The sequence below is a fragment of the Abramis brama genome, assembly GCF_963993115.1.
Source record: "Abramis brama genome assembly, chromosome: 7".
NCBI classification, from domain to species: Eukaryota; Metazoa; Chordata; class Actinopteri; order Cypriniformes; family Leuciscidae; genus Abramis; species Abramis brama.
In genome coordinates this window covers 17,504,810-17,518,964 of record NC_139969.1, presented here as the reverse complement: position 1 = coordinate 17,518,964, position 14,155 = coordinate 17,504,810, and the positions used below count along the sequence as shown (strand labels likewise).

At 39.5% G+C, this 14,155-nt stretch overlaps 1 protein-coding gene across 9 annotated transcripts in view; it reads left to right on the top strand.

Moving 5' to 3' along the window:
• The window catches only part of rnf220a (ring finger protein 220a), a 128,843-nt gene that overhangs the window by 103,924 nt on the left and 10,764 nt on the right, over window positions 1–14,155 (top strand). For 5 of the 9 annotated variants that reach the window (XM_084119941.1, XM_084119937.1, XM_084119938.1 and 2 more), the window contains 6 exons: window positions 285–406; window positions 1,068–1,194; window positions 7,317–7,413; window positions 7,523–7,609; window positions 7,712–7,767; window positions 8,231–8,330. In XM_084119941.1, coding sequence (XP_083976067.1) covers window positions 285–406; window positions 1,068–1,194; window positions 7,317–7,413; window positions 7,523–7,609; window positions 7,712–7,767; window positions 8,231–8,330 — 589 coding nt within the window. The remainder of the gene's footprint in view (window positions 1–284; window positions 407–1,067; window positions 1,195–7,316; window positions 7,414–7,522; window positions 7,610–7,711; window positions 7,768–8,230; window positions 8,331–14,155) is intronic. The other 4 variants (XM_084119942.1, XM_084119939.1, XM_084119940.1 and 1 more) reach the window with 1 other exon arrangement.

Genomic DNA, 14,155 nt, shown 5'->3' with positions numbered 1-14,155 from the left:
AATTTAGTCAAATACAATACAAATATATAGTCATTTCAATTAAATATATATTAATTTAATATTTAATTAAAGATTATATGTAAATACATATTTATTAGTAGAAAACCCACAATTTTTAATTTAAGTGAAACATTTATTTTTGGATTTTTGCAGTATTCGTGTTTATTTTATCATCACCTTTTCCATATCTCAGTGCCAATATGGATTATTTTTGTGGTATTTATAATGGTCACTTTGCTCCATTGATTTATCACATGATGTCTCTCTCTTCTCTTGTGCTGCAGCCCGGATTGGAAAGATGAAGCGCCGGAAGCCCGAGGATGGACAGGTATGTCCACTGTGCAGCGCCCCGCTGGCAGGGACAGAGGAGGAAATGAGTAGGCATGTGGAACAATGTCTGTTCAAGGTAGCTTCATAAACCCGGTGATCTGGGCCTCCAACCTCTAGAAGCTTTGGCCTTTCTGCCCTCACCTTTCCCTGGACATCAGCATCTGACAAAACACATACACATGATCAATTAGTTTCTTATGACTACTATCATGTTGTACTACTACATGGATGTCCAGGGAAGAGTTGAAGGATTAGCCTTTTCCTGAAGTGTTCCTCCTCCTCCTCTTTCTCTTCCGCCACTTTAGCAGATTTAGTTGGCAGTTTCAGCGTCCTGAACCTACTTTAGAGATATTCTACATTATTGTCCTTAGCCTTTGAGTTTATAAAGCGGCTCAATGGAAACTGTTGTTCACACAGTCTGACTGGCTTCCCTTTTTAGCCATTTTAGTGGTTCAGGATGCAGCACTCGCCCTTTATATTATAAAGCAGGTTCCTCTTAACCCATCTAATCCAGTAGTTCTTATGATACTAATGTACTCTTGGTGGTTGGATTCGGGTGTTCTGTTGCATGTGGTTTGATAGCTCCTAAAATTAGACATCATTAGAAGTTAGTGGATTTGAAAGCGCTACTTTGATTTCCTCTGATGTAGTCACACTTTGTGGTTTTGTCTTTTTATATTGAGTGGACCGATTGAAGTGTGTTGGTACATTTTTGATAAGTGGTTTTGTTCTCTCAGAGGGAAGGCGCAACAGAAGAGGATTCCGCGGATGTTGAAGGAGAGAATGGAACACGGTTTGAGGAGTACGAGTGGTGCGGACAGAAGAGGGTCCGAGCTACAACATTATTGGAAGGTGGTTTCAGAGGTAAGCGTTTTTTGGCTTTTTAATGTTTTTGAAAATGGTATCTTATGCTTTAGTAGAAACTCTAATACTGTGAAATATTTACAGTATTAAACTGTGCTACAGATGTTGAAAGTTTTGTAGCACAGGTCACACAATTACAGCACTAGTATAAAATACCGGTTACCATTTATGAACACAATAATAAATAGTGCTATTCATCATGCATTCTATGTATATATGCTAATTATGTTATCAATCACATAAATTGCATTTAGGAGTGGGTGTTGTGACCAAAAATTTATATATATATAGTTTTATCTTTTGTTGTTGTATATTTTATCTCATTGTTTATGGACCAAAATAAATGAAATAAATATGAATAGAAGTCTCATAAAATTATGACTAACAAAGAGAGCCCATTTGTGCATATGGTATTTGTACAGCCCTTGTATTTCTGTGGGAATTTTTTTTATTTTCTTTTATTTTTCAGGAATCTTCATTTCAGAAACTTGTTTGTAACAATGAAAGTGACTTTTGATCTTTCTTTTAAAAATCATTCTGACTACAAACTTTTGAGTGGTAGTGTATATATTTGAACAGGTTGATCTTGGTGTACATCGAGAATGAAATGAATGTACCCTCAAACAGTTTAAAGGTTATAGTGATCTTTGACAGCTATTTTGACAACCTTGTGTATCTATGTATATATGCATATGTGTGTGTGTGTGTATGTATATATATATATATATATATGCATACATACACAAGGTTTTCAAATAGCTGTCAAAGATCACTATAACCTTTAAACTGTTTAATGAGGGTACATTCATTTCATTCTCGATGTACCCCAAGATCAACCTGTTCAAGTGTGTTCATTTATAGGCTAGGCAGCTGTAGTCCAGACAAGGTGAGTTCTGCCAGGCCCTTCTCGGCCTTTACGGAGTCAAAGGAAAACACATTTAGCTGTGCAATTGACCCGACTCACCCAGTACAGAGATGTGTGTGAGGAAAAATGGGCCGCTGACCCCTGGGCTTCCCCCGCTGCAGGAATGCAATTATAGCTCCCAACCTAACTTTGCTCACCTGGGACGTTCTCTATCACATACACACTCGCTCCCTAAGACCCTTTTAGATGTGCTGCCACACTCATTGAAAGACTTTCCAGGGAATTCTAGTTGGTTCATAAATAATTTACCTCCTCAGATTATTTTTACACTTGGGAGGAAGTGTCAGTCATTCCTCCATACTTCAGATTTTTATCTTAGAACTTTCTCAATGTTGGATCAGTTATTTTGAAAGGGGTTTATTTCTTCGGTTAAATTTGTGGAGTTGGCACTTTAGAGGAAGTGCTAAGTGAATGCCTATCAAAAACGTCTCTGTTTCCCCCCTCACTGTCCTTTTCATATTTAGAAAAGGAGTTGGTTTCCTCCCTCAGTGGTCTTTTGTAAACTTATGCACTCTTAAATGGAAAGGCTGTTCGATCCCAAGCAAAGAACAGATTGCAAAGCTGTGGATTAAGAAAAGAAACGGAGTTGCTCCTCTAACGCCTGGCTAGACAGACGGTGGCCCAGATCAATTCTGCATGTGTCTGTACAGAAGCTCTCCAGCCCTTTATCTTCAGCACAGGCACTGGTGTAATGGCGATAGAGGGGGGACCTGGTGAGAAGTGACTCGGTGGCCCAGGGGCCACTTGAAAGCTCCCCCCAGGATACTCAGAAGGTGGATTTTTGCCTTGAAAGCTCAGCTGAAGTCCTCAAGCATTCAATCGTGCATTGCAGAATCCCTCCAGCCCAGGGGGAGCTAGTCTGAGGGGGGTGGGGGGCTTGAAAGGGGTCTTCAATGGGATAAGAGGGCTATCGTCTCTGAAGCACCAGCCCCTCTCCCTCTTTGAGGACCCAGGAAAAAAGCAGAGAGGAAATGCTTTAAACCGAACAAAAAGAGCATGATAAGGGAAAAGAGAGACCAAGAGGAAGAGAGAAATCGAAGAGGATCAGTTTGTGGTGGAGGCCCGTATGGCCTCCTGTGTCCATGGCTTAGCAGGGCTGTTGTGCTGATAAAGAGATAGCGATGGCAGTCACAGGCAGAGATGGAAGAGATTCGGTGCAGTCAGGAAAGAAGAACAGAGGCCAGTCGCTCGTCTTTGTAAATAACCTTGAGAGATGGCTACTTTGAGCCCCCTCCCTGGCAGACATACATGGTAAATGCCATTCTGATTGGATGAACTCTGACCTGCGACACATACTGAGAAAGGCTGATAGATGTCATGGCAACGTGGTGGAGGAGAGGCCATGTTTCATGTCCTGTTTCTGTGGGATCTCTGCGTCCCCTTTCTTAGCCACGACATGAGACACCTGTCTCGAGTGACATATGTAGATTAGTGCTTAACAATCATGGCATATGTAAATCAGCTTGTAAAATGTGACCCAACAAGGAAAAAACGTGTTTTATGCATGTGACGACTTAACATTTAAAGGGATACAAGGTCTTCTTTGAATGTGACACGTTGCAAATGGACATTATCTTGCAAAGTATTGCAGAGGAAGAGTTTTCTTATTCATCCAGTGTATGTCGTGAAGAAGGAAGAGTAAGCTTACATCCCAGGCGCTGCTGGGCAAAGAGGCAGTGCGATGGTGTGCATAATTTGACTGAGAGGCAGTTAGAGTGGCACTGACCTTTTCGGCACAGATTAGATTGCCTGCCAAGACCGCTTAACTGTAGCCCCAGCTTTCACAGTCAGACACACTTACAACACTGCTTGGGTAGTTATACACCATTCAGGTTGCTGTTTTAAAGTTGTATTTGGCTGAGAAGCTGTGCCCTGCTTTTTTTCAGTCTGGCTGGGTTTCGTCAGTGTCCGCACCAAAGTGGACATTCTTCCTGTCCGTGAATCAATCAATGCTACATAACATCCTTCCTGCCCTGGTTCTAGCGAAGCATTATCCAGAATCCTTAGGCTGATCAAATGATTAGATTAACAGTGATTTTTTTTTTTTTTTTTTCTCTTTTGACTGCTTATGGCCATATCTTCCTCTGTTGAGACCACTAATGGTGGGCAGGCAAATGGTTATTAGTTTTTTTTCTCTATCCTGTTTGGCTTTCTTTGTAGCTTGTCAACAATGTACTAATGAAATGTTCACCATCATTTACAGATTATGATCTTTTATTTTTGTCTGACTGTGCATTTTACCCAACTTCAGATGGGTCAGAGGGGTTATCTTTAGAACACTGAAACTATTTCCAGGCTAGAATGAGACGTGTCGATCACAGGATACACAGTTCATGTTTTAATGTGGTCGCACATATTTCCTCTTTCACTTCAGTGCCACAATTTATTAAAGGAGACATATCATGCTTTTAAATCGTTCCTTTTTACATATAAATCATACATTTGTAGTCTATATAAAGCGGAACTGCAATGCTTGGGTCTGAATTCCTCATTATTATAGCTCCACAGGCCCCTTTTCTACCCCTTTTCTGATGTGCGTCTGAGAGCAACTCGTTTTAGTGCGGTCTCTTTAAATACAATTGAGACACTTCATACCCCGCCCCCTCTCCAGGTTGTAGCGGTGACACTCGGTTCAACTCCACCCCGTTCGGCCATTTTTGTAGTTTGATAGCAGAGATACGATTATCTAGCGGCACAGAAACGTTTTATTCACACGTTATTAACAAAATGTCAACAACGGAAGACTTGTCCAGCCAGCCTTACATGTTCGAGCCAGAGTCGGAGCCGGAGCGAGATAAAAATGAAGACGACGAACCTGCAGAACAACGTCTTCATATGGATGTATCGCAATGGTGTGTTACTGTATTACTATTTACACATGAAACTTTGGTCTTCCGACCTTTTACCACCGTGTCGATTTATTTTGATTAATATGTGCGAGGGAGAGAGAGCAAGAGAGCGTCTAGTTTGGAGACGAAGTCTTGTTTACACTTTCGCCTGGCTCCGAAGAGAGAGTGTGCGCGCGCGTGACCGGGGTCTCTCTCTCTGCTCGTTCTTTCAGTTAAACATGCGCCCTGTCCTATTTTTTACAGTCTATGGCCCTGTCACAAGCGCAGCAGTTCATCTACATTAGACGGTGTAATGAAGCGTGTGGGTTACTACATCCAACAACCGAACATTTTAACTTACCCTCTCGTAACTTCTGCATCCTTTAGCTTGGACTACAAAATTGCAACGAGAAATAAAAATGGCGGATTGCTCGAAGTGGTGGGCCGGAAGTCAATGTCCTTATTTGGCAGTTCCGCTGCGAATACTGTGACGTAATAGTTCAAAAAACGTCATAGAGAACAGAAAAATCGGAACAGGTTGAAAAATATGACCAAAACAGAATATAAAGATATCAACGAAGCACCTAAAGAGAATAATTTCAAATTTTCTGTACTTCTAAACACTCCAAATATACAACAAAATGCATTTAAGGGCTAAAAAAGTGGATTTAGCATGATATGTCCCCTTTAAAGCTTACACTTACCTAAATACTATAAAACATGCACCAGGCTACACTACTTGTTAGTAAGATTTCTTTTTTAAATTAATACTTTTATTCAGTAAAGATGCATTAAATTGATCAGTAAAGACTATAATAATATTATATAAAAATGATTATTTCAAATAAATGCTATTATTTTGATCTTTCTATTTATCAAAGAATCCTAAAAAATGTGTCATGGTTTCCGAAAAACGTTTTCAGCATTGATAATAATAAATCTTTCTTTGGCACAGTATGTTAGAATGATTTCTGAAGGATCGTGTGACTAAAGACGGGAGTAATGGCTGCTGAAAGTTTAGCTTTGCTGAATGCTAAAACGGTAATGAATGAATGAGGCATTTTTAAATGATATATTATTGTTATTTTACATTGTAACAATATTTCACAATATTACTGTTTTCACTGTATTTTTTTATCAAATAAATACAGCCTTGGTGAGCATAAGGGGCGTCTTTCAAAAACATTCAAAAATCCTACTAACCCAAAACTTATAAAATGGTAGTATTATGATTAGTAGTACATTTACAATGTTTCTCAATAATTTAATTAATTAATTAATTCTAGTGTGTTATCAATGGACAGACAGTCTCACAAGTGCAAGTTAAATGAATAGACACCCATGTTTAGTTTAAGTTATCGTTGACAGTAATGTACATGTACGTTACATGTACAGTAATGTTCAACTGTCCGTGGTAACGTACAATCAGAACCCTGATTCTATGTGCGACCAGCTTGGATTTATGTAACTCAGCTATTGTTCACATATGCCTCTGCAGTCACAGGGACCAAATAAAACTTAAAAGGTCCCTTTTATTTGATCATTAAAAACCATCGGCACATTGTAAAAAGGGGCAAGCATTTGCGATGCATTTTATCCCTACTCTGCCTCTTTTGGATCCCTTTACGGAGAGGAGGAGAGACAGATCACGGCCACCACATCCACTTTCAGTCCTCCTCTTCTTCGTCAGTGTCTTACACTCCCTGAAGGTTGTAGTTATCCACTCCACACTGTGCAGTAGTCATCATGTGTCGTAGCACTTTGCGGAATGAGAGGAAGCACCGTTCACCACTTCCATTTCCTACCTTAGCTCCTCATCCGTGACATACCCTGTTCTCCAGCGGTGCCCTGACATCCTTCCATCAGCCGCTGAGGGGCCTGGCCCGCTCCAGCCTTTCTCGGCTCAATCAGACTCTGGTCTCTGCGGGCTGCTCCCACCCTTCAGGCTGCTGCCGATCCAAACTGTCCCTAACCAGAACTGAAGGACCCAGTCAGCCGGCAGCAGGAGTTTGTCTGTGCGCTCATCACTGGATTTATAGAAGTGCCACTCAGACTGCACGCCCCAGTGCTCAGGACCCACACCCTGACAGGCACCTGACACAACTTCCATTCAGGCTGTCTCTGATGCCTCCATCTGGGCCCAAAGCACCAGGTTCCTGGGTTGTCTGCTGTAATCTGGTCCTGCTAATAGTTAGAACAGGCCTTCTTAATTGGTGTTTTTCTGGCATGACAAAACTGTCCTGGATTGGGTCAGTTACAGATGGAGATGGTTGCTAGTGACAGGAGATGTATTGTAACAATGAATATGACAGAATTTAAACCTAAATTCCATTTACTGAATACTATTATTCCTTTCCTCCATCTTTTAGGAACAGGCTTTGCCATGTGTAGCACGAAGGAGAGCCATGACAGCGATGCAGACCTAGATGTAGATGGAGATGACACACTGGAGTACGGAAAAGCCCAGTATCCTTGTTCATTCACCAGGAGACGTCTTGCTCTTCAGTGGTGGTGTAGTGTGCACAGAAACAGTAACTGAAATTAGATGGAGTTGTTCCTTAATTCAAGGTTTCAGGTACACTGAGGCAGACATCATTCCTTGCTCTGGAGAGGACCAGGGAGAGGCCAAAGAACGTGAGGCACTGCGTGGAGCCGTTTTGAAGTAAGCTGGCCTTCACTGAGATGATTTCATCACAGACTTTAAAATGACAAATAATAACCGTAGGCTTGACCCTTACAATAAAGTTCTGTTTCTCTTCCGTAGTGGTGGTGTGCCGTCCAATAGAATAACACCTGAGTTCTCCAAATGGGCCAGTGATGGTGAGTTGGCCTTTTTTTATGGTGTACTTTTCTTTTTCTCCACAGTTGGAAAGTCTGGAGATATCAGACAATTTGAAAATTGGCATTTTCAGGTCTGGAAAAGTCAAGGAAATTAAAATGATGTATATTTATATCAGATATATATATATCAGATTTAACATTTTAAATCCGTTAGAAAATTACTGTTTTTACGGTATTTTTTATCAAATAAACGGTGAGCATAAGAAACTGCTTTCAAAAACATTAAAAAAATGGTAAGTTGTAATATTCTAAAATATTTAAACCACTGGAAATTGCTGTGTAAGTTCGGTCTATAAATTATTTTTATTTAAAAAATCTTAACTAAAAAGATGTATAGGAACCTTTTTTGTCTATATATTCGAGTTGGATTGATATGAATGAAATGTTGCTTTTGTTGGCCCTCATTCATTATATATGCTCTGTTTGTCTCTATTTTTTGCAGAAATGCCGTCGACCAGTAATGGTGAGAGCAGCAAACAGGAGCCCAGTTCTTCATCTTCGTCCTCCACACCGAGGACCTGTAAAAACAGTGAGATTGAGAAGTGAGTACAAACACACACCTGTCCGCAGTGGCAGTGTGTTTGCTGGTGTATTGGGGTGAGATTAGTTTGTGTAGGGACTGCAAGATCATAAATGATGCATTTAGTGTGCTCATCTCTCTGGAGCATGCTTGATCACAGGGAGTGGTCCAGAGTATTGATCCCAGGCAGCTGAGCCTTGTCTGGCCCTGACTCGCCGCACAGCCCGCGAATGCTAATATCCCCTTAGCCATTTCCATACTACAGATTTACGCTGCAGGAATTGTGCAATATTTATCTCTAATTGCAAGAAGTGAAAGGAAGTTTTTACCTTTATGGAGGGATTTAATTCCCCCTAAACTTAAATGTGTCAAATTCAAATGTCATATTCTTAAATTAAGTGAACAATCAAACAACAGAGGGCAATTCCACCCAAAGGTCATCCTTACCATGAAAAAATAAAGTTTTTACCTAAAGATCAAAACCCCTTTTAAGTTGTCCATTTAGGTCTGTAATATACTGTATTAATGTGCTGTATCAGAAATTTTAAGAAAATTGCCTTGTTTTTCCACCACATATGAGGTGAGCAACAATGCTAAAATTTTAATTTCAACCAGCCATATTTCATGCTTTCAAAAGAGGTATCAAAGACCCCCCTTTTAAAAACTTAATTTGAACATAAAACATTTTGCTGAAAGATGGAGGCATGCCTGAGAAATAAATATACTAATTTGGTCATAACAGCACTGCCTGTTGAATTTATAAGGGCTTTAATAAAGAGGTCTCGACGCTTCAGTGCTCTGTCACGTCCGTAACGTTTTAAAGATTAAGTTTATATAATATAACAATTATAAATGCAAATAACTTGAAACTTTATATGCAAAGCTAAACTATGTTTATGCTTACTAGGATCGACATTTCATTCCACTACTTTGCTCTGAACAACCATAATAATGCGCTACGGACGTGACCGTTACGGACGCTTCACATCAAATCATATGCACTTGTGATCGGTTTCAGGCTTACCATATATTCAATGCATATCCAATAATCGCAATAATATTTGTGCTTTGTTAGTTTTAATATGAAAAAATGTCTCAACTTTCAAATTCAGTCTATTTTATAACAAAATGTAAACAATAGAGACCGCTCTTTAATACGGCGTGATATATTTCTGTATATAGCGCCTCAGTGCGCGGCGGATAAAGTGCACATGAACGGATCTTCTCTTCCTCTGCCAGTTACAGGACGAAATATGAATATCAGAAGGTAGTATATGATACAGTACAACTTAAAGAAGAGCATATGTCTTATAGCCATAGGACACTTCCTTCGGGATGTCGCGTTTTTCCCTCTTGGTTAAAACATGAATATTCATCATAATCCCGCGATCAAGCTGACAAAATAACAGTGATATTGCAATCATTTTGACTCACGACTTAAAAGTAGTTTAAAAGTAGACATTTCAGACGTCCTATAGATATATTTCTCAGGTATGTGAGGCAAGTAGCCTACATTATACGCGGAGTTTCGGTTCATTTATGAGGCGCGCTCCACTTCACGCGACGGCGCCTCTGTGTCCTGATTATATTGTCTGCTGTAGCCTATGTGCTTCTTATTTAGTGTTGCACGGTGTATCGATACTTCAAAAGTATCGCGATACTCGGAAATGAAAAACGTCACGATACCTAAATTTATCAGTATCGATACTTAAAAAAAAAAAAAAAAACGCCTCCCTATGGACGTCTGTGTTTTTTTCCTGACGCACGCAGCAAAGAACCTGCCGCTGTCAGTGTCATGTGACAAAACACTACAGCGAGATGGCTGCATGTGCGAGCACAAGTGGCCCACGACTCGTAGAAAAAGATGACGCGAGGAGTGACATATGGAAGTACGTTGCCTACCTTGCTCTGTTGCACGGTGCACTGATACTTCAAAAGTAAATCGGAAATTAAAAACGTCACGATTCCTTAATTTATTAGTATCGATACTTCTAAGAATGACCGCGTTCAAGATTTGTAAGGCCGGTGACACACTGGCTGCGTGTCGTGTCCGTTTTTATTTTTATCCCATGTTAACTGCCTGCGTGACACACGCGTCTGGGCGCAGCTCGAGACGCGCGGAAAACGTGTGCATGCTAGAAATAGAACCGACGCCTATTTTTCACGCGACACGCAAGCGTGTTGGAAGCGTTTCTAGGCAAAATATGTCATTTGTCATGTCATGTCATTTTGACACGAATACATATTAATAAATGACATTTTGATGTTTGAAAGTTTTGACATAAATATAAATGTAATTTAAAAAAAATATGATCGATTTTCAAATATTGCACCTCTCAATACAGAACGAATTATTCTGTAGCCTATTTTGCCGTCAACACTGCCGACGTTGTCTTTGCATCTATTTATGTTTAACATGAAGTATAGGCCTTCCACAACTCTCTCTCCCACGTCAAATATATCACCAATGAGGCTTATCATATGTTACCAATATTAAACATTGTTTAATATAATCGCTGTTTATATTTTTATTCAAAGTTCAGAATCAAGATAAAGCTCTTATGTTTCTTATGATAAATGAGATAATGCTGCTAAATTTATCATTTTTTTTACCTTGAATGTCATTGCTCTAATGTATTTTTTATATTTTGATATTTCATATTTTGTTCAAATGTTTAATATATCTGCTGTTCATATGTTCATTTATTAGTGTGTTATATGATTAGAATGTTGTCCCGGTTTTAAAATAAAGCACAGCAATGATATTTGAGAGTGTTTCTCCCTTTTCAGGAAAAGTATCGAAAAAGTATCGAAATCGCAATACTTGACTTGGTATCGGTATCGAAACAATAATTTTGGTATCGTGACAACACTATTCTTATTTAAAAAAATCCAGGCAATTGGTTGATGAAACACTGATTAAAATTAAGATACAATTTATACAAAACGAAATTCACATTAAAGAAAGGCTTTCTACAAAAAAACTGAAAGAATTGGTCAAAATCATGTCTGCCCACTGATATACCGTATCCGATATATTTGCATCTTATGATCGTACTCATGCTGTTATCCTTTCATATAATCAACATATGAAATAAAAAATACAATTATTTTATTTAAACATTAATATGAGACTAAATGCCTACTCAAATGTAATGTTGGAGCGGGATTTGAGTGAACGCCGTCTTACCGGTGAGCATGTTGGGGGAGAGGTACGATTTTCGAACAAACATAGAATATTATTTTTGCTTATAATGCCAATCCTTAATATTTGGTGTTTTAAATTCCTGTTTGAGGTCTCTGTGAACGTTTTAAAGCAGTATTTTAGTGCCGCTTTCAGAGCGGTCACGTCCGTAACGGAGAACTGTCACGTCCGTAACATTGTTTTTCCTCATAAATGCGAAAACGAAAAATAACATAAAATGAATATTTTATGTTCTGTGGAGAGCCAACCCTTCTTCATTCGGTGGGTACTATTACTTTTGGTTTTCGCAGTGTAATTCACAGAATTTCTAAAAAATATTTTGGCAACAAAAAGTTTGAGATTTTTTTTGTCACGTCCATAACGCATGTGTATTTCCCTCATATTAAATATAAAACGCATGCATAGACTGATATTTTTCTAATGTCTGGACTCCTTTATTAAGGGAGTATGGATATATAAACAGACGTTTACAATATATTGGTATTAAATGCATTTTCAAGTTTTGACTGCAAATGTCACGTCCATAACGCTGGAATTGCCCCAGAGGAACACAGAGAAAGCTAGATGAATCCCTACACTCCACTGAAAGTGAAGATGGAGGAATTTTAGCAGGCAGCCTACAAAGAGATAAATTTGAATAACCTGAGTGGGTGAAAGGCTGGGACCTGTAATTCCTGCATTTCTGCTTCCTCATCCATATTCCCCGACAACTGCTCCCGCTAAACTCTTCTCCCTCTTGTACACGGGGGCCCAGCCCCACTGAATGGGTAATTGGGGTCAGAGCGCAGCTCCTCGTAGAAGAGGAGCTTATTGCCACGGTGGTGGTGCGACTGTCCTCTCTCCTGGCTCGATCTCCCCCTGCTGTTTAGAGCCGGTCCAGGGTCAACGCACTAGTCACACTCTGCCTACCCAATAGCACAGCTGTCAGTCCACATGACCTGTGTCTTGTCTCTATCCTTCTTTAATCCCACTATGCAGGATTGTCCAGGGCATTGCCAGTTTTAAGTTTGTATTGTTGAATTTAACAAAAGTGCTCATTATTTTCAACCAGGGGTATGTGTACCATAGGTTTAACAAAGCAAAATTGAACATATATAACATATATAAAACATAGTAAATGTGTAACTTTTGATTATTTTTGATAAATTGATTAATATAGATTTTTTGTTTGTTTGTGTGGTTGACACTTTTAGCAGACTATTTTAGATTTTTATATAATAGTTGTGATTTTATTTCAGTAATATTTACTTTGATTTATACAAAGATATTAATTTTTATTGCGACAGTTTAGTTTATTTTCTGTATTTAATACTATTTTTATTTTCAGTAATATTTGTTACTTTGATTTATTTTTTTCATTTCGACAGCTTAGTTTAGGCCTACTTTCTGTATTTAATATTTATATTTTGCTTGTATAATGTCTTTTTATAAGATTTGATTTATTTGTTTGTACTTTTTCACACTGTCTTTATTTGTTTATTTATAAAAAAAATCCTAAACATTTCTTAAAGCCCCCCCCCCAAAAAGAAAAGAAAAAGAAAACGAAAATTCATTGTCCTCTCTATCTGCCTGTTTTCTCCTCTGAGCCCTCTTCTCTAGGGAGAGACTTCTAATGTAGCTGAATCAATCTTGTGCGGGCGGCCATCACTGGGCCCCATATTAAATATCAGGGGCGGATAACTGGTGAATAAGCGCAGCAGACCCGACACAATTGATTTTTCTCGTCAGCACATCGTGAGCACGTTCCTCTCACCCAACTCTAGTCAAGTGTGCATCTACGAATAACTTCATCTGCAGCACAAGCTTGATGTCAGCTCAGTCTGCAATTGAAATCGTTTGTTAACCACGTTTTCCACGAACTGCAGTTAAAGGCGTGACTTTGCACACTGTTGCTTGATAGGTTTGACTGAGTGTGTGGAAATGAATGTTAGTGGATGATGTTATGAACACTGTGTGTCTCTGTCCGAGCGTGGGTGTGTGAGTAGGAGGATGAAAATGGACAGAACGGGATTCCTAAGTGGAGTTGCAGGAGCGTGACAGCTTAGATTGATTCATTGCTTTCGTCCGTTGAGACTTTTTCTGTTTTGCCCTCCCTCCGCGTATAGCGCAGAGCACTAGGCAGCCGTTTAGACTAGCTGTAGCGTTGTATCAGAAAGCATTAAGTGTTTAGCCGGCCGGGGTATGAATCACCGCAGCTGTTTGATGTCATAGAAAAGAGCGAGCAATGAGCGCAACCCACCCGCCACCCGTTTTATTAGCTTAGCTCTTAGCTCCAGACGTGACACACACTCGTTTATTTAATATCGGCCGCAATATTTTTCCCAGTCTGTGCCCGTCCTTCTCGGCCCTCCGTCTGAATCTATCCATCTCTCCGCGACAGTAGAGCCCTCTCTTCCGAAGAGCACCTCTCCTTTCTCCTTCTGCTGATTTGATCAGGTATCACAGGATGTTACGTGATATTGTCTTATGAAAGGGGCCAGGGAGATAAATCTCAATGATGATGTCATTAATCAAATACTGAGGGGTCATGAGAAGGGGGAGGGAGGTGTATTAACTCTTTCCTGGATGAAACAAATAGCAGTTGTTGTAGCTTTTGAGGTTATACTTGATATATTGGTAAAGCATTAAAAAAAATGCTTCTT